This window comes from Aspergillus stella-maris (assembly GCF_047715825.1).
Source record: "Aspergillus stella-maris strain CBS 113639 unplaced genomic scaffold BDV14scaffold_9, whole genome shotgun sequence".
Classification (NCBI taxonomy): domain Eukaryota; kingdom Fungi; phylum Ascomycota; class Eurotiomycetes; order Eurotiales; family Aspergillaceae; genus Aspergillus; species Aspergillus stella-maris.
The window spans coordinates 386067-408662 of NW_027396803.1; the positions used below are offsets into that span (position 1 = coordinate 386067).

General features: G+C 50.9%; 12 protein-coding genes across 12 annotated transcripts; 6 read left to right on the top strand and 6 right to left on the bottom strand.

Moving 5' to 3' along the window:
- Positions 1–144: 144 nt before the first annotated feature.
- BDV14DRAFT_167823 (uncharacterized protein) lies at positions 145–1954 on the top strand. Its single transcript, XM_073767747.1, has 2 exons — positions 145–643; positions 739–1954. The coding sequence occupies exons 1-2, from the start codon at positions 424–426 to the stop codon at positions 1428–1430; spliced, it is 912 nt and encodes a 303-aa protein (XP_073631319.1). The 5' UTR covers positions 145–423; the 3' UTR covers positions 1431–1954.
- A 1188-nt stretch (positions 1955–3142) lies between these two features.
- Positions 3143–4564, top strand: BDV14DRAFT_167825 (uncharacterized protein). Its single transcript, XM_073767748.1, has one exon. It carries the CDS (start codon positions 3186–3188, stop codon positions 4341–4343), a length of 1158 nt encoding a protein of 385 aa, XP_073631320.1. The 5' UTR covers positions 3143–3185; the 3' UTR covers positions 4344–4564.
- Positions 4565–4890: 326 nt separating this feature from the next.
- On the top strand, positions 4891–5833 carry BDV14DRAFT_153206 (uncharacterized protein). Its single transcript, XM_073766615.1, has 2 exons — positions 4891–5527; positions 5610–5833. The coding sequence occupies exons 1-2, from the start codon at positions 5135–5137 to the stop codon at positions 5754–5756; spliced, it is 540 nt and encodes a 179-aa protein (XP_073631321.1). The 5' UTR covers positions 4891–5134; the 3' UTR covers positions 5757–5833.
- Positions 5834–5966: 133 nt separating this feature from the next.
- On the bottom strand, positions 5967–8042 carry BDV14DRAFT_197142 (uncharacterized protein; the record flags this gene model as incomplete). The annotated part of the gene is made up of 5 exons (XM_073772603.1): positions 5967–6218; positions 6299–6682; positions 6752–6862; positions 7724–7810; positions 7863–8042. 5 exons carry the CDS (start codon positions 8040–8042, stop codon positions 5967–5969), a joined length of 1014 nt encoding a protein of 337 aa, XP_073631322.1.
- A 502-nt stretch (positions 8043–8544) lies between these two features.
- Positions 8545–9940, top strand: BDV14DRAFT_167827 (Gfo/Idh/MocA family protein). Its single transcript, XM_073767749.1, has 5 exons — positions 8545–8651; positions 8701–8726; positions 8785–8963; positions 9030–9319; positions 9373–9940. Exons 1-5 carry the CDS (start codon positions 8621–8623, stop codon positions 9873–9875), a joined length of 1029 nt encoding a protein of 342 aa, XP_073631323.1. The 5' UTR covers positions 8545–8620; the 3' UTR covers positions 9876–9940.
- Positions 9941–10229: 289 nt separating this feature from the next.
- On the top strand, positions 10230–11063 carry BDV14DRAFT_187818 (60S ribosomal protein eL32; the record flags this gene model as incomplete). Its single annotated transcript, XM_073770996.1, has 4 exons — positions 10230–10269; positions 10541–10665; positions 10776–10897; positions 10955–11063. 4 exons carry the CDS (start codon positions 10230–10232, stop codon positions 11061–11063), a joined length of 396 nt encoding a protein of 131 aa, XP_073631324.1.
- Positions 11064–11546: 483 nt separating this feature from the next.
- On the bottom strand, positions 11547–13783 carry BDV14DRAFT_153271 (pseudouridine synthase family protein). The gene is made up of 2 exons (XM_073766618.1): positions 13415–13783; positions 11547–13340 (listed from the first exon to the last, which is right to left on the bottom strand). The coding sequence occupies exons 1-2, from the start codon at positions 13655–13657 to the stop codon at positions 11778–11780; spliced, it is 1806 nt and encodes a 601-aa protein (XP_073631325.1). The 5' UTR covers positions 13658–13783; the 3' UTR covers positions 11547–11777.
- BDV14DRAFT_153263 (uncharacterized protein) lies at positions 13764–15472 on the bottom strand. Its single transcript, XM_073766616.1, has 3 exons — positions 15182–15472; positions 14740–15137; positions 13764–14695 (listed from the first exon to the last, which is right to left on the bottom strand). Exons 1-3 carry the CDS (start codon positions 15372–15374, stop codon positions 13910–13912), a joined length of 1377 nt encoding a protein of 458 aa, XP_073631326.1. The 5' UTR covers positions 15375–15472; the 3' UTR covers positions 13764–13909.
- BDV14DRAFT_153268 (uncharacterized protein) lies at positions 15282–15736 on the bottom strand. Its single transcript, XM_073766617.1, has one exon. It carries the CDS (start codon positions 15702–15704, stop codon positions 15414–15416), a length of 291 nt encoding a protein of 96 aa, XP_073631327.1. The 5' UTR covers positions 15705–15736; the 3' UTR covers positions 15282–15413.
- A 1058-nt stretch (positions 15737–16794) lies between these two features.
- On the top strand, positions 16795–17463 carry BDV14DRAFT_197146 (acyl-CoA thioesterase; the record flags this gene model as incomplete). The annotated part of the gene is made up of 2 exons (XM_073772604.1): positions 16795–16871; positions 16977–17463. The coding sequence occupies 2 exons, from the start codon at positions 16795–16797 to the stop codon at positions 17461–17463; spliced, it is 564 nt and encodes a 187-aa protein (XP_073631328.1).
- A 493-nt stretch (positions 17464–17956) lies between these two features.
- On the bottom strand, positions 17957–18454 carry BDV14DRAFT_197147 (uncharacterized protein; the record flags this gene model as incomplete). Its single annotated transcript, XM_073772605.1, has 1 exon — positions 17957–18454. One exon carries the CDS (start codon positions 18452–18454, stop codon positions 17957–17959), a length of 498 nt encoding a protein of 165 aa, XP_073631329.1.
- A 1577-nt stretch (positions 18455–20031) lies between these two features.
- Positions 20032–22508, bottom strand: BDV14DRAFT_153278 (IlvD/Edd family dehydratase). Its single transcript, XM_073766619.1, has 3 exons — positions 21788–22508; positions 21585–21739; positions 20032–21537 (listed from the first exon to the last, which is right to left on the bottom strand). Exons 1-3 carry the CDS (start codon positions 22370–22372, stop codon positions 20331–20333), a joined length of 1947 nt encoding a protein of 648 aa, XP_073631330.1. The 5' UTR covers positions 22373–22508; the 3' UTR covers positions 20032–20330.
- Between the last annotated feature and the right edge of the window lie 88 nt (positions 22509–22596).

Sequence of the window (22596 nt, forward strand, 5' to 3'; positions counted from 1 at the left end):
CAGTAGTACACGATCACGAGTCACGACCATGACTCCATAGTGGGACGCACGTGCGGATAACAGTGGATTCCCGCAGGAAGAGTCACCCAGCAAACCACATCCAGTCTCCTCAATCTCATAAACTTCCTTGAACGAACTCTGCAACCCCAGCCTTATTACTTGATCGACGCGATAACCAGTGATAACAGAATGATCCCTGTGATTGACGCGGGGGCTATTCTTAGCGCCGCTATTTAATGAAGGAGGACCCTGGCGCGTTCCAGACTCGGAGCTCAGTCTAACGCTCTTTGACTCCTCAAATCCTTCACCTCCACCGGTCCGTCTAAGTTGTCCACTTGTCACTCCGCTCCGCTTCTCCAGGATCTTCCTTCTTCCTCATTTTATCTTCGTTGTTATTCATGGCTTGACGAATGATCTAACAAGATGGCGACGACAACCACTGCAACGGCTCTAACGTCCACGAATTTCGTCAGCGTCCCTGGTTCATCTCCGTCTTATGGCTACGAGACAACATGCCCGACTTGCGGTCAACTGCCAGACCCGGGGTCGGTTCACCCTCACCACCCCGCGGAACTTACGCGGCGACGAGTCAAGGATTTGGAGGGGCAGGTGCTGATGCTGAATACTCAGGCTGCTCAGATGAGTACGTTTTTTGTTTTCTTTTTCTTTTTTTACCCCGGCTTTACTCTATTGCACGATGATGTGATGTATCCACCGACTAACGCATTTCTTCTTCAGCTGAGAAACTGGCCGATTATGAAGACGAAGTACAGCGCCTGCGAGCTCGGAACTCGAACTCAAATCAACCTGCGAGAAATAGCCTTCCCCGAAATACCTCCTTCGTTTCTGCGGCGTCGTCTTCAACCTCTGCAATCTCACACATGCACTCGAACTCGAATCCCACCTCGACCTCGAATACAAATCTAGTCCCGCAATCACAATCACCACCACCCCAACAATCTCAATCTCGCCTCTCCTCCCTCGCAAACCTCCTTCCCCTCCGCCGACCCAGCACAGCCTCGCAACCGCGCCCCTCATCATCTCAAACGACTACCTCCTCCCCTCCCCACTCGCAATCCGCACCACCAGCACAATCCTACCCTGAACCACCACGAACCCCAACCCCCCGCCCCTCAACCTCCGTCTCGACCGAAGAAACAGCCGAGTTGCAGAATGCGTTGACGCGGGAACAGTCCCTGCGCAAGGCGGCTGAGACGCAGTTGACGCAGGCGAGTACGGAACTTGAAGAGTTGACGGCGCAGCTGTTTAGTCAGGCGAATGAGATGGTTGCGCAGGAGAGGAAGGCTCGTGCGAGATTGGAGGAACGGGTTGCTGTGCTGGAACGACGAGATGTCGAGAAGAGGAATCGGTTGGAGAGGCTGGAGAAGGCTATGGAGCGGGTTGAGAGGATTAGGGCGCTGGTAGGGTGATTAACCCTACCAGGGATAAAATCAGTTTGCTCTTTGATGCATGCTTTTATCGGATGGACGGATCGCTGGAGTTGGGTCGGCTTGTTCTTGTTTTGTGCTTTGGGATGTTATATATATACCCTGGTCTCTTGTTTGTGCGTTTGGAAGGATCGGAAATTGTTTCTGGGTCGGAATATCATTATGGGCATGGACGAGTCATGAAATGATTGCATGGATGGGATGGTCAGGGATCGAACTGGTTTCTTGCCTTAGGTCTGTTTATATATAGGCGTTCAAGTGTCCCTTGTTCAAGTCCTCAAGATTGTTGCGGCTATCGAGTATCACTACCTCTTAAATATATCACTACCCACGCTATTAACTTCGATGCGTCTGGAGTCTGGACACCAAAGTTTTTCGCAACTCATAAACCCTAGGCATAAGATTATGGGTGCCGTGCATACCTACCCTACATAAACATCCACAGCCGCACCACATACCCCATACGAGGTATCCCCTACATCACACGACACCGACCAAAGGATCCCTAGCCCATGCACCAAAGCACATGAATTATAAGTAAGAAAAGCATAACAAAGAAATCCGAGTCACGCGTCACGAGACCCCAGCCCGTCCCGCGCCGCATTAATTCTTACCCGCCGCCTAGACCCTATGATTATGAGCTAGGTATGATACAATCGTGCATAGCGTCTTACGTGAGTTGCTTATCGATCCCTGGGTCTCGATTTTTCTCCTTTACCATTCCATCTACAGCGCAGGAATGCAGACTATTACAAAGAATCGCCCGCCTAGCCCCGCTACCAGTGGAACTCGGGCCCTGTATAGTGTTCGAGAAACCCTGCTTATACATAATACCTCAACGCTATATACGTTACCTACGTACTCTGTAGTACTGTATGTAGTAGGTCGATTGCGGAGAAATGACCCGTTCAGGTACGCTCTCGCGATAGATCTACATACACTCTACGTAATGGCTTGATCGCGTGATCTGCCGCGAGACGGGTTTGGAAGCGATCAATCGCAATCTTCCTTGTCATTTTGAGGTCGGTACCTAGACTGTCCTAGGTACCTAGGTAGGTGCGTTGACTCTTGAATCCGGTATCTCCGCAATCAGACTGCGTGAGGTATGAAGGCAACTGGAAACTCCCGCTTTGTCCCTGACGTATTCCGTACAGTAGCTACCTAGCTATCCACCTGCATGCCTTGCCTATCGAGAAAGGCCATTTCCCTCTTGTACTAGTAGGTGAGCAATGCTGGGTCTAACCTACTCTGTTACCCTGCTCAATCATTGTTTAGTAAGCCAGAGCGTACCAGCCACCCAATAGAAAAGCTGCTACAGATTAGGGTGCCCGGCCAAGCGCCTGCTCTTCCTGCGCTTGGCACTAGTTTCCAAATTCAACTGATGCCATAAACTGTGTTCTTCTCTCGTTTCCCCTGTGAGATGCTGCCTGATTGTAGATATCCTCGAACGGAGAAGTGCGCTATGTGAGCATTAGAGGTGTAGTGTCCTGCCAATCCTAGCGGCCCGATCCATGAAACGAGGCTGATGTTCTCGGCTGGAGGTGTTATCTAGTCGCCAAGGTCCAAGAAGCGCAAGGCTGGGATTTTAGTTCAATATATTTGCTTTTTCAAGTTGATTTGAGATTGGCTACCCCGCATAGGTGGCTGACCTCGCAGGATTTTTAAGGGTTTTACAAAAGGGATTTCGGCGTGGGCTGCTGTATTCTCCGACTCAGTTTCCTCTTACCATCATCCTCAATGATGTTTCCGCGTTCAACATTCCTTATCCTTTTAGTCCTATCCTTCTATGTACTGGGCGTGCAGTCTACATATTACCTGCCAATCAAAGGGCCCGCAAAATACGAACAATGGCTCCCTCTCCTCACCCGCCGAACACTGCAAAAGACCAGCGAAAGAACATGCAACGCCACATTAGCCCTATACAAAACCCAATGGGAACACTCCGGGGACCGACTCGATAAGACGTGCCAAGCCCACATGGAGTGCATCCTGAATAGCATGAGCGAGAACGCCAAAGCATACATGTCCAGCTCGTCGCTCCTCCTAGGGCTCAGCCCAGTCCTCCTCTCGACTCTAGGCCCGTCCATCAGCGAAATAGGGCTTCTATCCCTGAACCGCCCTGTTCTAGCCGTTATGCTATCTCTCGGCACAGTAGCCATTTATCCCTCGCGCGCCCTCGCATATAACGCCGACAGCTGCCATGAGATTCTCGATGCTCGCACGATCCTGCCGGTTTCTGTGTTTAATGCTTTGAACCGGCGACCAGGACTCGCTTTCCTTGTTAGTGCGGCAGAGTATATTATCATCGCTTTCGCCGTGTTCAACGTCTTCTACACATCGTGGCAGCTCGGCGTCGCGACAGTCCTGAACTTCATCTGCCAGAGCTCCTTCATGCCTATAATCTGGACGTCCCTCCCGCTTCTAATCCATCTCCCCGCGGCCCTAGCATTCCGATTTAATCTCACGCGCGCTGCACCTACAAGAACTCCGGGCCCTGGGAGCTGGATTTGGAATTGGAACCTCCTCCATTCCCGCCTCACCTCCGAGACAAAACTATCAATGAACCACAAACCAATCCCCTCATCTATGTTCACGGCCTCCCCTACAGTCTTAGCATGCCACTGGATAGCAACACTATTTGGCTTCGTGCATGTTATCTTCGGCATACTGATTTACTCTTCGCTGCTGTTTACTATGACGACTGATGCGGCTGTTATATTGCTACGGTATTTTGCGTCGGCGTTGGCGTGTCGGTTTGTGTTGATTTTTGAGTTGGCGGGGGTTAAGTGGGCGCGTGGTGGTGGTGTCAAAAATAATTGTGATGGACGGACTGTGTCTGGGGGGGCGGCGATGACGCCTGAGACTGAGTATGTTCATTTGAGGGAGATTGAGTAGTGAACTGAGTATTGTCCAAACGGCATCTATATCCATATGAACCATCCTTGGCTAAGCCTTCGGGCTTCAGCCTCCCAGCCAAAGAAGTCGAATCAATCAGCCCGTGCAAAAAAGAAGAAATTCCAAATATGGCCTTCTCCCCCCTATGCTCAAATAACGCCATGTGAATATGCCCTAGCACCTACAATCATACCGTACATAGCGCTCCAAATCTACATTGATGTTGGCCTTTCAAATGTCATACCGGGTAAGATTTAATCCAGCCAAGCCTTCTATTCTATCTATCTGCTCTGATTGGCTCTGAAAGAAAAGGTTACCATGCCATGCATGCTCGCCGGTTACCGCGTTATTATCCCCGAAAACCCCTGTCTGCGTAGTAGAATACCTAGGTAGGTAGTATGCAGTTGGGTAAGCATCTAGGGCCCAGAACGGAGTAGTATCCCGTTCATAGATCTCCATTCTCCAATCTGTGTGGATACGTCATGGCATGATCTTAAAAATAGGTAAAAACAAAAGAAAAAAAGAAAAAGTCGCTCAAATCTCCGAGCGTCGCCTGCTTTGGTAGATATCCCTCGATTTCAGTCCGGTATCTCCGATTTGGTCTGAGTGATAGGTATAAAGAAACACCGTCCCAGCCGTGACGTCGCATTCTCATGGTCCCCCCGCCGATCAACCCAGCGAGCTACTTCAACATAGCAACGGCGCACCCGACTTACTTAACTACGTACCCATCTTGACCATCAATCATCTCCGCCTGCTTTCTACGATACAACTATTCAATCTAACCCACCATGACAGCAACAACCACCAATCCCACCGAAAATAAATCCCAATCACCCGACCCAATCCCAATAGTCTTCTTCGGCTACAAGCGCTTCGTCGCAATAAAATTCATGCCGCCGCTTTTCGAAGGAACACCATATCTCATGACTTCCTCAGTCGACCAAGTCTCCAGCCGGGAAGAATTCAGGTACACGCCTCATAATCTGGGTGTTGTGCTAGAAACACTCCATCCGAGACCTAGGGCACTCATTATCGGAATCGCAATCGATCCGTCTTTTTGCGAGGAGATGAGAGAGGTCTGGGAGAGTTATGTTGAGAATGTACTGAATGTTGAGGATCGGGATGGGTATATGGCGAGTGGGAAGAGGACGGGGTGGGAGGGGAAGAGTTGTTTCGTTCCGGTTAGTATTTATCCCAAATCTACAGTTTCTGGTTCCTGAGGCGTATGATTTGCTTGGTGAGATGTACTGATTATGGATGCAGCTGCCATATACGCACTTTGTGGATCCAACGAAGAATATGCGTCCGCCAGCGAACTTTGGGTGGGAGGAGGAGATGTTTCGCCAGCTTGATGGCGTGTTTAGGCCTGAGAGGGTTGGGAGGGGCGAGCATAATGTTGTTCCTGAGTGAGACAGTCTCTTGTAGTAGATTTGTTGTCTGCGGGAGACCTACTAGGTACCGGTGTTGATGGCTTGACTTGATCGACAAGGGAGCGCAGTGTTGGAACCGCTCTAGGCGCTTATTTTCTGTATTTGTGTAGCGCTTGGATGGGAATCTCTACTTGCTATTTTGATTTGAACTTGGAAACATGCACTTGAAAGTCATTACCTTCTAGTGTACCTAAGCCAGATTCAGAAATATCTTGATTTTCGAGAGACCCTGCATGTCTCCCTTCGCACTCTCCATAATATCCTTTTCGACCCATCCCTCTGTATACCTTCCGCCGGAATAGATAACCCAAACATTCTGATCAGTGTCAATAAGGACATTTTCCGCTTTCGTGTCTCCCCATGCCAGACCTTTTAAGTGCAACAGGTCAATTGTATCCTGAATCTGACCAATCCATTTGCGCCGAGTCTCTTCCGAGATATTCTTGACCGGTGTATGATATAGGCTCGCTTCGTGGTCAATCCATTCCGGGAGAATCCCAGGTATGTTCTCGCTCAACTCACGGTCCCTACAAGCTTGGGAACTCGGGCAGTACCTCGCGCTGCTACACTCATCGCGCGAAGGGTTTCTACTTCCCTTTCAAACCCCTCCGGGTCAAGTCGACAGACCTTGCAGAAGTAGAAAGCTCCGTCAATACAGACTTCCAACCGGCGCTGGCTACCATATACGCCATCGACAACTTTGATATCAAATAGTCTGGAGTCTTTCACGCCTTCGAATGCCGGTTGTTCTGAAGTCCTGGGCTGGGATACAACCTTTGTTGGCGCCCGTTCGATCAGTACCCCCTTTCCATTCTTCGTAGCGAACTGCAGGTATATAGTCGGCAGACTCAGGTTAGGCTCCAGCGTGTCGTCTGCTAAAGGACGAGCATACTTCTTGAAGAAAGGCTAACAGAATGGGCTTAAGACCTCACACAGCTCATGGAGGACGAATTTTTACTCATCATAGTTCTTTACCCCCAGCGCTTCGCTGACGCGGTTGAGGAGTGGCTTCTCGATGGTGTCCGTGGTGTCGAAGCCGGCTGGCGGGGTACTGTTTCCTTGGATAATGAACAATGTAGATAGGCACTGTAGAGTGAGTTCGATGTCATCGTATATGCCAGTTATCGCTCGGTAGAGGGACCATTCCATGGATAGTCACTCATGTCGTCGAAGTACATCTAGTCAAGCTCCCTTTTATGCGCCGTGAGAAACGTTTACTGATACTGAAGGAGGATGATAGGAACGGCCTGTCGGATTAAGAAACCTCGTCAATCAGTCATTCAAGGCCAGACTGAGGGGCAAATGGAAGGAAGGGGGGGGTCTCGAGGGATCATCCATCCTTTTCACCTCCTGCATGTCGCTGAACAAAGGGCGCTACCTTTTCTATGCAGGTAGCCGTTCTGTGCTGTCTGTTCCGGTTTGCCCCAGGCGCAGGTAAATTGTACACCATACTAGTGGATCTACTATCTTCTTACCTATCTCGATTGTTCCCGCCGCGATCGTTGCTTCCCCATCTTGGTACAAGTATACAAGGAAGGCACGACTCGAGCTGACACCTTCCTTTTTTAGCATTACTTGACATTAACACATAAGGAGCGTCTAGCCGGTCGCTCATTCCTACAGTGATACAAAGTATTCAAGGAAGGTACGACCCGGCCTCGGTTCCTTCCTTTTCTAAGAAAAATCATATCAGGAAGGAGCATTCAACCGGTCGTTCCTTCTCGATTTAGCTATGGTAATACAGGAGGAAAGAGCGGCCCGTGTTCCTTCCTGTTCCTTCTGTCATGTCTCAAGGTCCACCCCCAGTTTGTGATCTGTCTGCAGCCAACAAACAGTCAAATGACGGCAGACCATCGAATCTACTTCCGTTGATATGCATGTGTACCACCCTGAAACCACATGACTTTGTCTGTCACTCTCTATGATCTGAGGTTGTCCCGAGCTCACGTTTATGGGGATAACGAGCATAGCAGTCGGCGGTTTGGGCTCGATTGGTGTATATGCTGAGAAGCGCCACATTGTATAGCCCCAGCCCTGGGACCATATCAACCCTGTGAGTCTTTGAAAGACGATATACCATCCACACCTTACAGCCCAGCGCCTCGAGCAACGGCTCCAAATAGGCATGTATCTTCTCCTGCAAGTATCTTCGATTCCCTCTTTCGACAACGACGTAGTCATCCTTCCATTCTGCTGGCGTGACCCAGTCTGCCAGGTGTTGACGTTGTTGCTCTGCACGATCTTCTAGAGATTTTGGGGAGCCCATGGTTGCAAGGTAATCTGCGAAGAGACTGATCAAGGCTCTATCTAGTGAGGGGGGAAACGTAGAGCTAATACTTGGATGCACGTCCATGCGGGATGTCAGTAGCTCGCTGCTCAGATGTAGGCTTGGCCTAAGCGCTTGAGCATCACATGACATGGAAGACGATATGGCTTTCTTTCACCTTATCAATGTCCATGATGTCCAATTTGTTTAGCTTTGAGAGCAGGTAAGTCGTACAGCAGGCTGAATGCAGTAGTGTTTCTGTCATGGCGGGGTTTGATCTTGATCTAGGTGCTGATCAAAACTGGATGCCTGTTTGCTCGAACATAGACCTTGGAGTGTTGAGTGTTGACATGATAAAGTCAGGGGGGTAACAAAGTCTTTTATCCCAAAAGCCGATGTCCACCAACTTCAGTGCCATAGTAGTTCAGACAAAATGCTACTAAGGCGGAGATAAGCAGCGATGACATATAACCCCACTCAGTCCCTCCCCGCAACCGATGGAAATATATCTCCAACTGCCACATTCTTGACCTCACCTTTTCACTTTGTTTCCAGTAGGTAAAAGCCAGAGCATCAACATGACTATCGGTGTCGCACTCATCGGCAGCGGTAAGCTACTTTTCCTGCTATGACATAGTCTAGTCTAACAATTCATCAGGCATCTTTGCCCGCGAGCAACACCTCGTACGTCATATGATCGTATCTCAACCAACACACCTTGAATAATACTAATAACACTCAGCCCGCGATCCAAGAAGCTTCAACCCTCGAGCTGAAAGCAATCTACTCGCGCTCGCTCAAGTCCGCTAAGAGTCTAGCTGAAGGGCTCAGCAATGTCGACCTATATTCTGACGACTCTGGCGCGGGGAAGAGCTACGCGGATATTCTGAAGAGGGAGGATGTCGGTGCTGTTATTCTGGCGTATGTTACTTTTACAACACTTGATCTTCATGTATCTGTTCAAGCACAGCTACTAACGTTCCACAGCCTGCCCATCCTCGCGCAACCAGAATACATCAAACAGGCCCTGTCAGCAGGAAAGCACGTTCTCTCCGAGAAGCCCATCGCCAAGGACCTCGCTACCGCAAAGGAATTGGTCTCATGGTACGGCAATGCCGCCAATGTCGACATGGGCAAGACCTTCTGGGGCATTGCAGAGAACTACCGCTTCATCACTAAGTGGCTGAAGACAGCAGAAGAGGTGCAGAAGCTCGGCGGCGTCAAGACGTTCCGCGTTTTAGTCAGGAACTTTGTCGGGACGGAGGGGAAGTATTTCAGTACGTCACTACCTCTCCTTCGTATGTAAGGGCTACGTTGTTAACAAATGCAGACACACCCTGGCGCAAGACACCAGAATACCAAGGCGGATTTCTCCTCGACGGCGGAATCCACACGATAGCCGCCCTCCGTCTGATTCTCGGTCGTGGACCAAACAGCATCAAGACCGTTTCGGCTGCTACGGCTCAACTCCAAGAACATCTCCCTCCTATCGATACCGTTGACGCTCTGTTGACGACTGCTTCGGGCGCTCATGGTATCTTCGGCATGTCCTTCGGATCTGCATTCAAGGACTCGACTCTCGAATTTACATGCGAGAAGGGCGTGGTCACACTTGTTGGGGACACACTTACGGTTAATGGTACTTCGACGGATGTTCCGTTCGAGGGAATGGGAGTTATGGGTGAAGTCAAGGTATTTGGAGAGACGCTGGCTAATGGAAAGCTTGATCCAAGATTTGGACCAAATGAGGCGTTGGCCGATTTGGAAGTTCTGGAGAGCATGTTCAAGAGTGGCGAGGATGGTAGCAAAAAGACTCTTGAATTGCAGTACTAGACTACATAGTTTTAGTGTAGCAGCATCATAATTCCGATCGCAATCCATAACAATCCATAAGGCGATAAATGTCAAATCAGGTTTAGCGCCACATCCCACCACCACACCGCACTAACCGCATCCGTCCTCACCCAAGGGCAGAATGCTGTAGCCCTATCACGTGTGCCAGCCCACTCGCTTAGCAAAGGGCACTAACCGGAGCCCGACAGTCTCGGGCGGCCAACCCTCAGCGCGAAATTTCGAGACCGATTTCGACCGTTCGACAACTCCAGCGCCAACGGGACAAACGACAAGGTATGTTCTTTTGCATCAACTTGGATACTTTTAGGAAGCGTTTGTGCTAATTTGTTCAAGATGGTCCTCGCTAAGAAGCACGTCCCTATCGTTAAGAAGCGTATGTCACCACTGCCACTACCTACCTATCCATACCCATGATTTGCCATGCCTGTGTCTGTCGAGAAGAGGAGGATTCTGCGAGAGGGAGGCGAGATTGAATTATATGGAAAACCAGGATGAATTGAAGAGGAGGCATGCGTGGAAATTTCTGATCGGTCATTGAATTGAATTTTGGGAACTGGAAAATGGCGACAACACGACACAACGGACTCGAAAGCATTCAACACAAGAAATTTCTTCAACAGTCAACTGACTGTTTCTTCATACAGGCACCAAGCGCTTCTTCCGCCACCAGTCCGACCGCTTCAAGTGCGTGCCGGAGTCATGGCGCAAGCCTAAGGGTATCGACAACCGCGTCCGCCGTCGCTTCAAGTCGAACATCCCCATGCCCTCTGTACGTTTCCGACACTCCAATCCTTTACCGAACCGAACCAAGTCACCATCAAGTTTCGACTCGCTGGGATGAATCAAGCGAACAGTGCTAATACCATATCTCTGTTATAGATCGGCTACGGCTCCAACAAGAAGACCAAGCACATGATGCCCTCCGGCCACAAGGCTTTCCTCGTCCACAACGCCAAGGACGTCGAGCTCCTCCTCATGCACAACCGCACCTACGCTGCTGAGTGCGTCCCGCCTGCCCTTCCCCACCCCAAACCCACCCACTAACATGTTATGTCTAGGATCGCCTCCGCCGTCTCCTCCCGCAAGCGCGTCGACATTGTCGCCAAGGCCAAGGCCCTTGGCGTCAAGGTCACCAACCCCCGTGGCCGTGTCACCACCGAGGCTTAGATTATGTTATTTTGCAATGACTAAAAAAAGCGAAAATGATTCTGGGAATGAATTGATAGCGCGGCGACTCGGATTGGTCACGGACGAAACGGGCTGGACTGGGCGGATTGACAAGCGATGGATAATCCAACCCAACCCGGGGAATAGGGCACTGGGTTGGAGTGGCAGGGATGAAACTTTTTTTCTTTACGCAGTGCTTATATTAGCCCGCCTACCATCCATCTATCCATTTAAATACCACATGAGTTGTTAAATGGTTTTCTTTTCCTGGTTTGTTTAGGAGGGGTGTTGAATGGGTCTGATTGTGAACGTAGGATGGATGGGTTACTGAGAGATCTTGCGTGCAACGGACATGTAGAAACCGTGTATACCCCCTCTCAATTACCACGGAATTTCGAGTACCCATCACAGACCCTCAAACGCTAGTATTGGTCCTGTCGTATGAATTATCGTCTGGCCTTCGTGACTGACGTCCTCTGTTACTTGAAGTAACCCAACTCTTCGTTGCCAACTAAGTTGAAGAGATGACTTGGTAGTTGAGCCTGTTCAACAAGTTATTGGGGCGGTCGTTAAAAGAGGACTATAGCTGTTGAGTCCAAGACTGTGCTCGTCAATTCTAATGTAAATATACTCTATCGTCCCAATGCCCCAACACCTAATGCCATGCGTATGCAATTCCTAAACCCAGTGCTTTTCTTTCTTACCTTCTATATCCTAAACCCCCCTCTCCGTAGCAACAGCATCAATAGCAGCATGCCTCTCCTCCTCTGTCTCAAGCCCCGAAATATCAACCATGCCTATCCCCGCAACAAGCGCCATAACACTCCCACTGGCGCCAATAGCGATCCTTTCAGAGCCAGCTCCCTCACGCTCAGCACGCTCAGCACGCTCCGCAGCATCAGCCTGCCTAAGAGCCTTCCTCTCCTCCTTCCTCTCCTTGCGCGACTTCTTATCCTTCTTCTTCTCCTTCAATTCGCGCTTAGCAGTCCTGTTTTCCTCCCTGACTTTCTCAGCCTGGACTTCCTCCTCGTTCCCGAATTCCCTTACTACACCGTCACCAACGACATTCTCCTCCTCGGACGAAACATCAACCCACTCCGGGGCCTCCGTCGGCCCCTCACATGTCCGCGGCGGGAGAGCCCAAGACGGCATTTTACTCCGGTACTTCCACTCCCCGCCCTGATCTGCATACGCAACAGCATGCAGAAAGATACCGAGTTCATGAACACCAGGATCAGTATAAAGTTCCGTCCCGCACGTTTCGCAGTTTTCACCGGAGAGACGCTCCCCTTTCCGCTTGACATAACTCTCCATCGCGACTTCGTGCTCCTTCGCCATTATTTTCTCGGCGAGGGCTTCGTCGGTCCCGGGGGGTAGGACGGGCGGCGCCATGAAGTGTGTTTTGTACGTTACTGTGTCCGGGATCTCGGTGCGGCCCATTGCCATGAGTCTGTCGATGATGTGGTTGTCTAGTTCTGAGGAGGCGTCGTTTTTACCTAGGCTGGGTCCGAACACGCGTGTGTTGCTGTAGATCGGGTCGTTGGAGATAGGATGGCCGAGGAATTGGAGATGCACGCGGATTTGGTGTGTTCGGCCGGTTAAGGGGAGGCAGTGGACTATACTGTATCCTGCTGCTTCGTTGATGTATGATGCTGGCGGGGTCGCTGGTCTTTCGATACCGGTTCCATTTCCATTTGCGTCCTGTTCGGTCTTTTCGGAGGGTGGTGTAGCGGTTGTTTGAGGGGGTGGGTAGTATGCCAATCTTCGAAACTTGGTTCTTGCTTCTTTACCTGTCGCGCGCACACGATTGAGCCCAACTTTTGGACTCACAGACATAATCGGCTGATCGACGACCGTGACTCCATCAGGAAAGTACCCCTTCACGCGCGCAACATACTCCTTCTGCACCGTCCGATCCCTCAATTTAACAGTCATGCGATCCGCGCCCTTCGTCGTCTTCCCGAAGAACATGACGCCGCTCGTCAGTCTGTCCAGCCGATTACAAGGGCGCGGAACATAAGCGCCGGCGTTCTCAATGCGCAGGATCTCCATGACACTGTTATAGTGGTATCTTCCCGTCGAATGAACCGGTACACCAGCCGGCTTATCAATGACAAGCAGATCGTCCGATTCATGAATTATACCAATTGGGTTCCCCGTAACGGGCGGTTCGTGGCGGTGGAGGGTATGCGAAATGACCTCGCCATTCTTGAGGACCGTGTCGGGGCCAGCGGGTTTACCGTTTACGCAGACGTGCCCGGATTCGAGGGCTTTTTTCTACCGTCATATTTCCGTTAGCATTTATTTGTACAGAAAGTGGGCGCTGCGCAGGTTGGATGGCTGTCACGCACGTAGTAGTCCGGTTCGCGATCGCGGAACTCAGAGGTGAAAATGTCGATTAGCGAGCGGTTGCGCCAGCGCTCTTTGCAGTAGGTGTTGTAGGTGTAGTGGTATGGGTGAACGCGACGCAGGCCGCCTTCAAAGTAGTAGCGTGCTGGTTGTCCTTCGCATGGTGTGATTGCGACTGCTGGCGGCTCTTCGAAGGTGTCTGGAGGAGGGACCTTGATGGTCGTATCGACGGGGACGAGGGACATGTTTATGCCGGGCGGGAGTTTGCCTCGACGAGCGAGGTATGCGAAGACTCGAGCAGAGGGAGCCAGAGTGGTGGAGTGGTGGTTGTAAAGACTGTGGAGGAGTACGGAGAGAGGGGAACAAATTATTTTGCGGATGTTCCTGACGCCACTTTGGATTTTTGTTCTGCCCAACTCAACTACTCCAGGTACAGGCCTCCGGTTTGTCTACCATAACAATAACCACTAACAATACAACGAGATTACGAAACCACTTCACTCCTCATCTTCATGATCCTCACCCTCATCGTCCTCCTCGTCCTGCTCCTCGCCCTCGCCCTCTTCGCCGTGGTCTTCACCTCCGTCGGACCCCTCTCGCTCCTCCGCGCCGTCATCCTCACCCTCCTCTTCACCCTCTTCCTCGTCAAGAGGAATTGGTGCATAGAATGAGAACTTCTCGTTAGGGTCGTACTTGCGCTTCACCTGCTGGAGCTTCTCAAGTCTCCACGGCTCGTACCCATACCAGCTCTGGGGGCCCTCATCTCCAGCGGCATAGTTGACATACGCGTGCAACTCATCGGAATAGGTAGCCTCTTGAAGGATGTCGCGCAGCTCATTTCCAAGCTCTACACCCCGGTCTTCCACTTCCTCGGATTCGGAAAAGTAGGCAATGACAGGCGAGACCAGCATAAAGTCCTCGCGATTAGGGAACGCAGACGAGTCCTCAGGGACAGCTTCGACACCCTGCGCAGAGTACTGCTCGATGAGGACCATAGAAGTACCATAGTCCGAGCCGTTGACGGTGATCTCTGCGAATTTATCGAAGAACTTTGCTTGCGCCTCGGGGTCATAGCGAGGGAAGCCGATCGGAAGCCGCACCTTGTTCTCGGCATTGGCGCAACCTCGCGAGCCTACGGCTGTATTAATCCAGGACGGAATGTCAAGGTATGATCCCGTTGTCTTGTTTCCTGCGGGGCGTTGAGAGAGTGTGCGGAAGGGGTCGATCAGCTCGGGTTCAATCTCCTCAACGCCTTCGCGCATGAAGTTGGCAGTATAGACGGGCTGCTACGGTTAGCTGATTCAACTGGAGAAATTGGGCAACGTACTTCCTCTGGGTTCAAGGCGGGAATACGCAAAAGGTAGGTCCAGACCATGAAACCGGGCGGCTGAATGTCAGCGAGGTCATTGAAAAGGTCAAACAATTCCTCGGTTTGGTTGCCGAAGAAGATGAGCTGCTCATACGCCCATAGATCGGCGTCAGGAATATCGTAGATCTTGGAGGTGACGGAGGTCACAACGCCAAAGTTATGACCTGCACCCCGCATGGCCCACCACAGGTCCTCGTCTCCTTCATCCTCTCCAACAGTGATGATCTCGCCATCTGCTGTCGCGAGTTTCAAGGAGACGATTTGGTCAGAACCCATGCCGTATTTACCCTGCAGAGCACCGTGACCACCACCCAGAACAGGTCCAAGATAGCTGACGCACTCGCAGACACCATGAACTGCAGACGTTAGCCATATTCCCTACTAAAGATAGTATACTCACCAGTGTGCTTTCCTTCCGGGTAGAGAGCTCGAATGAGGTCGTACGACGTGATACCACCACCAAAAGTAGCAGTTCGACCATCCTCCGCAATATCCGTAAAATTGAGCTTGTGCAACCAGATCTCCATGCCGTGGTCCATTTTTGCAAGCGAAGAGATGGCACCGTGTCCACCGTTCACAGCGAGGAACGGCATCTCCTGCGAATTGGCGTACCGGATCTAAGCCCCAGAATATTAGCCGCCTGTACAACTTGATACATCGTCCGAGTAACTCACAGCCTTGGCTACATCCTCCTCCTCAGCAACCTCCACAACAACAGTGAAGTTGGGCGGGTAGTAGTATGACCATCGTTCAGTCGCCAAGGCGAAGATCTCCTCGTCGGGGAAGTAAATGTCCGCCTCCTCAGAGAGCTGCGACTGCAGAGTAACCTTGATATCGTCGCGGACGGAGAGGTGCGCATGCGCAGCGGTACCGAAGAGGGCGATGGCGCCAGCCAGGCTCAGCCAGCGAGAAGAAGCACTCATCGTGGCGGAAGACGAGAATCTTCTTGGAGGACTTTTGGAGGGGAGAATACTTCAGGCCACGCCGGATGGCGCCCTCTCTATAAATGACGAAGAATGTATATTTCTTTTGCTAAGCATGCAGCATTCTGGATAGTTGAGCTGGCATTCCGGAAGAATAGGCGCCTCTTGACTGGGTCTGACTGGACAATTGATGGAAAACTGGGCTGGAAAAGTAGGTCATTGTGTGCTGGTGCATGGCGTTGGAGTTTGGGCCTGCGGCGAGTATGCAGAGGGAAAGAGCAACTACGCTCGCGTGGAGCCGTAAGTCCGTGATCATGCGCGAATATAGAACAGGTCACCTCCCTTGCTAGGGTATTGTCTTAGATCTGCGCATTATCGGCCTTGGAAAAGCTAGGGTTCTCTGCAGTTTGTCTGGTGTCGATGAGAAATTCTTGGTACCTGTTTGGATCAGGTTTTTGTTACCGAATTGGGGTCTGTATAGCGGGACCGAAGTTGAGGTAGAGTACATAGTTGGTAGTACTGTCTTTAATTCCGAGGGTATCGACTAGTAGCCCGCTACTCGGTGCTCGCTGCCTGCAGTTACTATATCCATAACCTTCAACTCCAGCTCAAAACTAGGTACAATGCCTTCTACCCCGGTATCCCCGAACTATATATAACAACCTGACACCATCTACATACCCAACACGAACCACGTACCTCCCACAACGAACCGTATTCACAAGGCAACCAGACAGTGACTATATATAACATCAACTTCAACACAAGCAATATCAATATGACTGGCTGTGCAGAAACCCTTGTTCGGCGGCTATGTACAGTACTGCGGGCAGCCCTCGCCCTCGCATGAACGCTGACGGCATTGGGCGGGCGGGAGCTGGACCTCGGCTTGTTTCGTCCGAGGGGTTCCCCGTACTCCAGTACTCCAGAAGACTTGCGACAACACCGCTCCGCATTGTTCTGCAACTTTTGACTTCGTTACATGTTCTTCTACTTATATCACTCTTGGTTCAAATAAAAACAAATACACCGCAACTCGTCAATCGCGACAATCCAACAAACAAACAACGAACAAACTCACCAAGCAAACATGCCCAAAGAAACAGACATCAAGCGCCGCCGCACGCGAAAGGACTACATCTTCCACCAGACATACAGAACGAGATGGTATGTACTGCCCGGTCTCTATCCCAGTTCACTTTCTCGTATACCTACCTCCTCCACCTCCATATCCAAACCCCATCGCTAACATTATACCTGACAATGGAAAAGGCACGACAACGACATGTACGCACACCTAAACAACACAGTCTACGCACAGCTCTTCGACAGCATAATAAACCACTACCTGATAAGCGACTGCGGGATGGATCCCTTCTCTTACGCGAATGAACCGTCTCCCAACCCAAATACAACCTCCACCTCACCCTCATCCACAAATACCTCGACTAAACCCTCCCCAAACCCCAACCCATCAGGTCAAGTCGCCATAATGGTAAACTCCTACTGCGACTACTTCGCGTCTGTCTCATACCCCGATATCCTGGACTTGGGGCTTCGCGTAAATAAACTGGGCTCTACAAGTGTGACCTATGAAGTTGGGGTTTTTAAGCAGGGGGAGGAGGGGGTTAAGGTTGTGGGTGGGTATACGCATGTTTGGTGTGAGAGGGGGGTGATGAAGCCTGCTAAGAGTGGCATGGAGAAGGGGATTAGGGAGGCGTTGGGGAGGTTGATGATTAGGGAGGAGAGTAAGATTTGATAAAGCTTGGTTGGACTGGGGATGGGGTGCGTTGAGTTTTATGGACGGTATATTTGGATGTAAAGGCTATTACTTGGCTGGTTCGAGTTTGGTCTGTGAATATGAATAGATGAGAATGTAGTCTTGAGATATTATTAAAGAGTGTATAAGGTAAGGAAAGAAAACAGTAAAGGTAAATAGTAAAGCTAGAATAGTAAAAGATCTAAAGTCTAAAACGCTAACAAAAACCGCTTCTATCGCTTTTCTATCCCAGACCGAACACCTAAGCTATCCAACGAAGAACAAAAAAAGCTGGCTGACTGGAGTCGTCACGGTTCAGCAAAGATGCGAAGTAAGTCAAATAAAAAGACAAATATCAGAAAAGAATAAACAAAGATCAAACAAAAACAAAACCAGAAATCTAATCTATTGTCGCCAGATCTAGTCCTAAGAGGACTAGACTTAACCATGGCACTTGAGACGGTTGAACTCAAGTTGAAAATTAAAGCAGGAATCACTGCTCAAACTTGTCAGGAAGAACACTAACGCGCGAGACATTCGAGCTCGGCGGGAAGAAAATCCTCTGCATCGTCTTGGTCTCCGCGTCGAGGTACCACCGCTGGTAAGGACCAGGGATGAATTTCCCTTTTGTGTCCCAACCAGCGACGTAAGAGTATCCATCGTCGAGCTGAAAGAAGAGGAGCTTCTCCGGCTTGCCGCCCTCTTCAATGGTAACGGTGTGCCAGCGGCATCGCTCATCGATCTCGTCTTCAAACAGGTACCGGTGCAGGATGCGGCAGTAGACGACAGGGACAGGGACCTTCTCGTCGTAGTCGCTGCCGTCGCGGCAGACGAGGTGCCATCCTTGGCTGGGGATGTACTTGTAGATGCCTGGGACTGGAGAGTCCCAGTGCTCTTCTCTGGTGATGGAGCCTTGGATGCGCTGGCCACGCTGAAACCAGTACGTAGGACAGAAGACGGTGCGCAGGCAGAGGAATAAGTTGGGGGCCATGGCGATTGGCAATGACTGGTGGTGGATTGTCGGTGATGAAGAGGCTACCGGTAGCTTTCAAATGCGACTGATCGTTGAATGGAAACGGTGGGTATCGTTGGCGCGTGCAAGGAATAAACGCTCACTTTTTGTCGAAAGGTAAAGAATCAAAGATATGTAGCAACGAGGACGCGCTCGAACGGTTTTATATGTGGATGTCCATCTTGAAGGATATGGAATAAAGGTTCTTGATATCACGAGACAACAAGAAAGAATTGATGGGTATGGTACCGTCGCTATAGCGCTCTCGGTACTCCCAGGTCGAATGTTCGACGAAGATGAATGTAAGGATGAGAAAAGAGTCAGGTGTCTTCAGCCAAAGAATTTGTAGTTGGACTGGAAGGTAGTGGTGAGACTCTCGACGCAGGGGATATAAGGCAGAGATATAGTAGTGAGATCGAGACCGGGCCGAGAACACGGAACCGCGAAGGATCTCGGGCAGGGAATGCGACAAAGGGATGAATGATTTCGGTGCTGGACTCGGTCTGTCACACGAGCCTAAGAATAGGTTGTTTTGCAGGAAATGCGGCGATCCAACGACGCACGGCGCACAGGGATGCAGCTATTCTGATTGCTCGTCAGGGGCGCATGATAGAAAGACAGCAGACAATTGGAGGAGAGGGTGAAAGAGCATGCTGGTGAGATCGCAAGAAAAAGCAAAAAGGAGGAGGAGAAAGTCAGCCTTAAAATAAAGCTGAGGAGCGGTCTGAGGGAGAGAGTGTGGTGAGATCAGAGGCAGTGTCAAAGTGGTGCCTGGAAAAATTTGAGAGCAGCTAAAACACGCGCGGAACCACAGGAACCACAAGCCGGGCGGGAAGACCCAGCATGACCACACAGCTTTCTGCCGATCCAGAGCTCCCTTTGTTTTGTTTCTTCTATCTTCACCTTTTTATCAAATCACAGTCTGCGCGCAAGCTGAAAGACACTGAGGCTGACCCACTGCTCCACCCGGATATTATCAATTTCTGAGCTCATCTTTGCATCGCGCCCTGTGGTGCTGCCTGACGAGTTCAGCACTCAGCAGTAACACTACTATCGATTACGATTACGCCGGAAAGTCCCTGTGACTGCTGCAGTCTCAGCCTCGTCACCGCTGATCCTGACACAGCTCTGTACTCAGTACTGACTTCTTAGCTTCCTCTTTGTCGGTGTCCTGGACACGTCGTGCAGCCGCTCAATGTCGCGTTATCTGGCCACAGCTGTCGCCATGTGCCCGTCGCTGCCGATCAATTGGTTGGCCAAGCCAGGAGCTATCGTTCCAGACTGCCGGGATCTGGATGCTGGCAATTCTTCCGCCGGATACCTCAGTGTCCACTCCGGACAAAGAACGGGTTGAAAGAAGAAACTGGCCCATTCCTTAGCTCTCTTGGCATCCCTTTCCTTGCAGGATCCGAAATTCCCAGCCCTCGGTTCTATCAATCTCGCCCAGGGCCGTTGGCTATTCGACGTGACCGCTGCTCTGCCCAGGCCGGTTTTTTCTCTAACCTGTCTCAACTAGGTAGCTGGTGACCTATGCACAATGCGATGTCTGGACTTCAAAAACAAGCAGGGTACTCAATAACCCGAGATCGTCGATATTGCACAACCCTGTTTCACCATGCAGAGTTGATCACATTCGTATTCCAACCTCCAAGATAAGAATACCATAGGACGGAGCACTGGCGACCGAAGCCAACACATCCTCAATACATCTTGAGAAGCCTGATAGTGTTTGATCTGACAAGGAACTTGATTCTACTCCGTACAGAATTTGCTGAAAACTGGATTGTTTACCCTGGTGCCTAATTCCAATACAAACAGCAATGCGATAACCCTTGCATGAACTCCTAGCAATGCCTCAGTGGTTATGGCGTGGGTCCAGACAACGCTGAGCCAGTCGCTGATACTTTACTGCCTCTCGCATGACCATACCTTCGTTCAACTGGCTAGTCTCTTTCCTGAAAAGCTCTTGCCATGGTGTTTGGCTCTCTGGCATATCGTAGCCCCCTGATGCCTGCAATTTTCCCCTCCTTTCGTCCAATTCCTCCTTCGAGAGGAGAATATCCACCCGCCGCTTAATGAGATCAACGCGGAGTCTATCTCCGTCACGAAGCAGGGCAAGGTTACCGCCAGCTGCTGCTTCCGGGCTTGCATTCAGGATAGACGGTGACCCGGAAGTTCCCGACTGCCGGCCGTCGCCAATGCAGGGTAGTGACTTGACACCCTGTCGCAGCAAATGTCCAGGAGGATGCATGTTCACAACTTCGGCTGCTCCAGGGTACCCCAATGGACCAGCACCGCGCATTATCAGGATACTCTTGTCGTCAATGGGTGCGCTCTCCAATCGGCTATGGTAATCCTCTGGTCCGTCGAATACGACGACTGTTCCTTCAAAGGCATTGGGATCCTCCGGATTTTCCAAGAACTTTTGTCGGAACTGCTCTGATATGACACATGTCTTCATGATGGCTGAATCGAACAAGGTTCCTTTGAGGTGAACGAACCCCGCATCATTCATGAGGGGCTCGTTGTATGGTTTGATGACTCGTCGGTCCCAGGTGTGTTTGCCCTTCACATTCTCAGATACTGTACGTCCATTGCACGTCAAGACATCATGCAGCTTCCCTGCATCGAGCAACTCTGCCATCACAGCCGGCAGTCCACCAGCTCTGTGATACTCCTCGCACAGCCACTCTCCAGCCGGCTGGACATTGACCAACAGCGGGATGTGGAAGCCGATCTGGTCCCAATCATCAAGAGAGAGTTCGACTCCAATATGCTTTGCAATGGCACCGATATGGATTGGTGCGTTCGTGCTACCGCCAATAGCGGTGTTGACTGCGATTACGTTTTCGAAAGCCTCGCGCGTCATGATATCGCTTGGCTTGCGGTCGGCATGCACCATTTCAACAATCTGTAATCCTGTCGTGTAGGCGCACTGAGCACGCTCACGATAAGGAGCGGGGATCCCGGCAGAACCTGGAAGAGCCATTCCGAGCGCTTCTGCCAGCGCGTTCATGGTTGATGCTGTTCCCATTGTATTGCAATGTCCAACTGATGGTGATCTTCATGAGGTCAGTGACCATTCAAAGGTTCATTTTCTTGCGCATACCCTCTGGAAATGTAATCGACCAACCCCTCATCATCCATCTGGCCTGCGGCATGCAGCTCTCGGCCTGTCCATACTACCATGCCCGAGCCTGCCAATTCGTCCTTCAGATACCCGTTTATCATTGGACCAACGTTCAAACAGATGGAAGGGATGTTCTGAGCTTGTCAGCTTCAAGATGTCGAGCTGAAAATATGAAGACTTACCATCGTGGCAGCAGCCATCAGACATGCCGGAGTCGTTTTATCGCAGCCGGTCAATAGCACAACACCGTCTATCGGGTAACCGTGAAGGATCTCGACGAGACCAAGGTAAGACAGATTCCGGTCAATACAGGCAGTCGGCCGTCTTGATGTCTCCTGAATTGGATGCGTCGGGAATTCAAAAACAATACCGCCGGCGGTTCTGATACCCTCTCGGACTCGCTTTGCGAGCTCCATATGGTAACGGTTGCATGGCGAGATATCAGATCCGGTCTGCGCAATACCGATAATTGGTTTTCCAGCCATAAGCTCTTCCCGTGTAACACCATAGTTGAGATACCGCTCGATATACAAAGCCGTCATAGCGGGCTCGCCGGAGTTGAACCATTGCGAGGACCGCAGCTTCTGGCCGGCACCGACAGCACCAGGCATGGACGTGGTCTTCTTCGCCGATGCACGTACTTTCTCCAGCTCAATTGTACGCTTCCGAAGAGCCTCAAGCTCCTTGTCGAGATCCTCAATGTTAACAACCCCCTTGCTCCCCGCATCACCGCAGGCGCAGCCCTCGCATTTCTTCTCGCAGGTCATCTTGTCAATCTGCCTAAATATCTTTCGAATACCAGTTCAAATCGGTAGGCAAGTGCAGCTTACTGCCTTATAAGATCTGCGATCGCGTGTCGTGTCCCGGCTAAACGTTTATGGTGGGGTTGCAGCCGAACCAAAGCACCGGCGAATGTCCGATGGAGGGAAAGCCGCGCTGCCGAAACCTGAACAAGACTCTTCAATTCTCACCGAAATTCAACAAGCCAGCG

Coding starts and splice junctions, on each gene's coding strand:
- BDV14DRAFT_167823 (XM_073767747.1), top strand. CDS start 424: ATGGCGACGACAACCACTGCAACGGCTCTAACGTCCACGAATTTCGTC. Junction 644..738: donor TACTCAGGCTGCTCAGATGA/GTACGTTTTTTG, acceptor TTTCTTCTTCAG/CTGAGAAACTGGCCGATTAT.
- BDV14DRAFT_167825 (XM_073767748.1), top strand. CDS start 3,186: ATGATGTTTCCGCGTTCAACATTCCTTATCCTTTTAGTCCTATCCTTC.
- BDV14DRAFT_153206 (XM_073766615.1), top strand. CDS start 5,135: ATGACAGCAACAACCACCAATCCCACCGAAAATAAATCCCAATCACCC. Junction 5,528..5,609: donor GGAAGAGTTGTTTCGTTCCG/GTTAGTATTTAT, acceptor TTATGGATGCAG/CTGCCATATACGCACTTTGT.
- BDV14DRAFT_167827 (XM_073767749.1), top strand. CDS start 8,621: ATGACTATCGGTGTCGCACTCATCGGCAGCG. Junction 8,964..9,029: donor GTCGGTGCTGTTATTCTGGC/GTATGTTACTTT, acceptor AACGTTCCACAG/CCTGCCCATCCTCGCGCAAC. Junction 9,320..9,372: donor GACGGAGGGGAAGTATTTCA/GTACGTCACTAC, acceptor TAACAAATGCAG/ACACACCCTGGCGCAAGACA.
- BDV14DRAFT_153271 (XM_073766618.1), bottom strand. CDS start 13,657: ATGTCCCTCGTCCCCGTCGATACGACCATCAAGGTCCCTCCTCCAGAC. Junction 13,341..13,414: donor ATCGCGAACCGGACTACTAC/GTGCGTGACAGC, acceptor ATATGACGGTAG/AAAAAAGCCCTCGAATCCGG.
- BDV14DRAFT_153263 (XM_073766616.1), bottom strand. CDS start 15,374: ATGCCGTTCCTCGCTGTGAACGGTGGACACGGTGCCATCTCTTCGCTT. Junction 15,138..15,181: donor CCCGGAAGGAAAGCACACTG/GTGAGTATACTA, acceptor TAACGTCTGCAG/TTCATGGTGTCTGCGAGTGC. Junction 14,696..14,739: donor CCGCCTTGAACCCAGAGGAA/GTACGTTGCCCA, acceptor TAACCGTAGCAG/CCCGTCTATACTGCCAACTT.
- BDV14DRAFT_153268 (XM_073766617.1), bottom strand. CDS start 15,704: ATGAGTGCTTCTTCTCGCTGGCTGAGCCTGGCTGGCGCCATCGCCCTC.
- BDV14DRAFT_153278 (XM_073766619.1), bottom strand. CDS start 22,372: ATGACCTGCGAGAAGAAATGCGAGGGCTGCGCCTGCGGTGATGCGGGG. Junction 21,740..21,787: donor TGATGGCTGCTGCCACGATG/GTAAGTCTTCAT, acceptor TGACAAGCTCAG/AACATCCCTTCCATCTGTTT. Junction 21,538..21,584: donor GTCGATTACATTTCCAGAGG/GTATGCGCAAGA, acceptor GACCTCATGAAG/ATCACCATCAGTTGGACATT.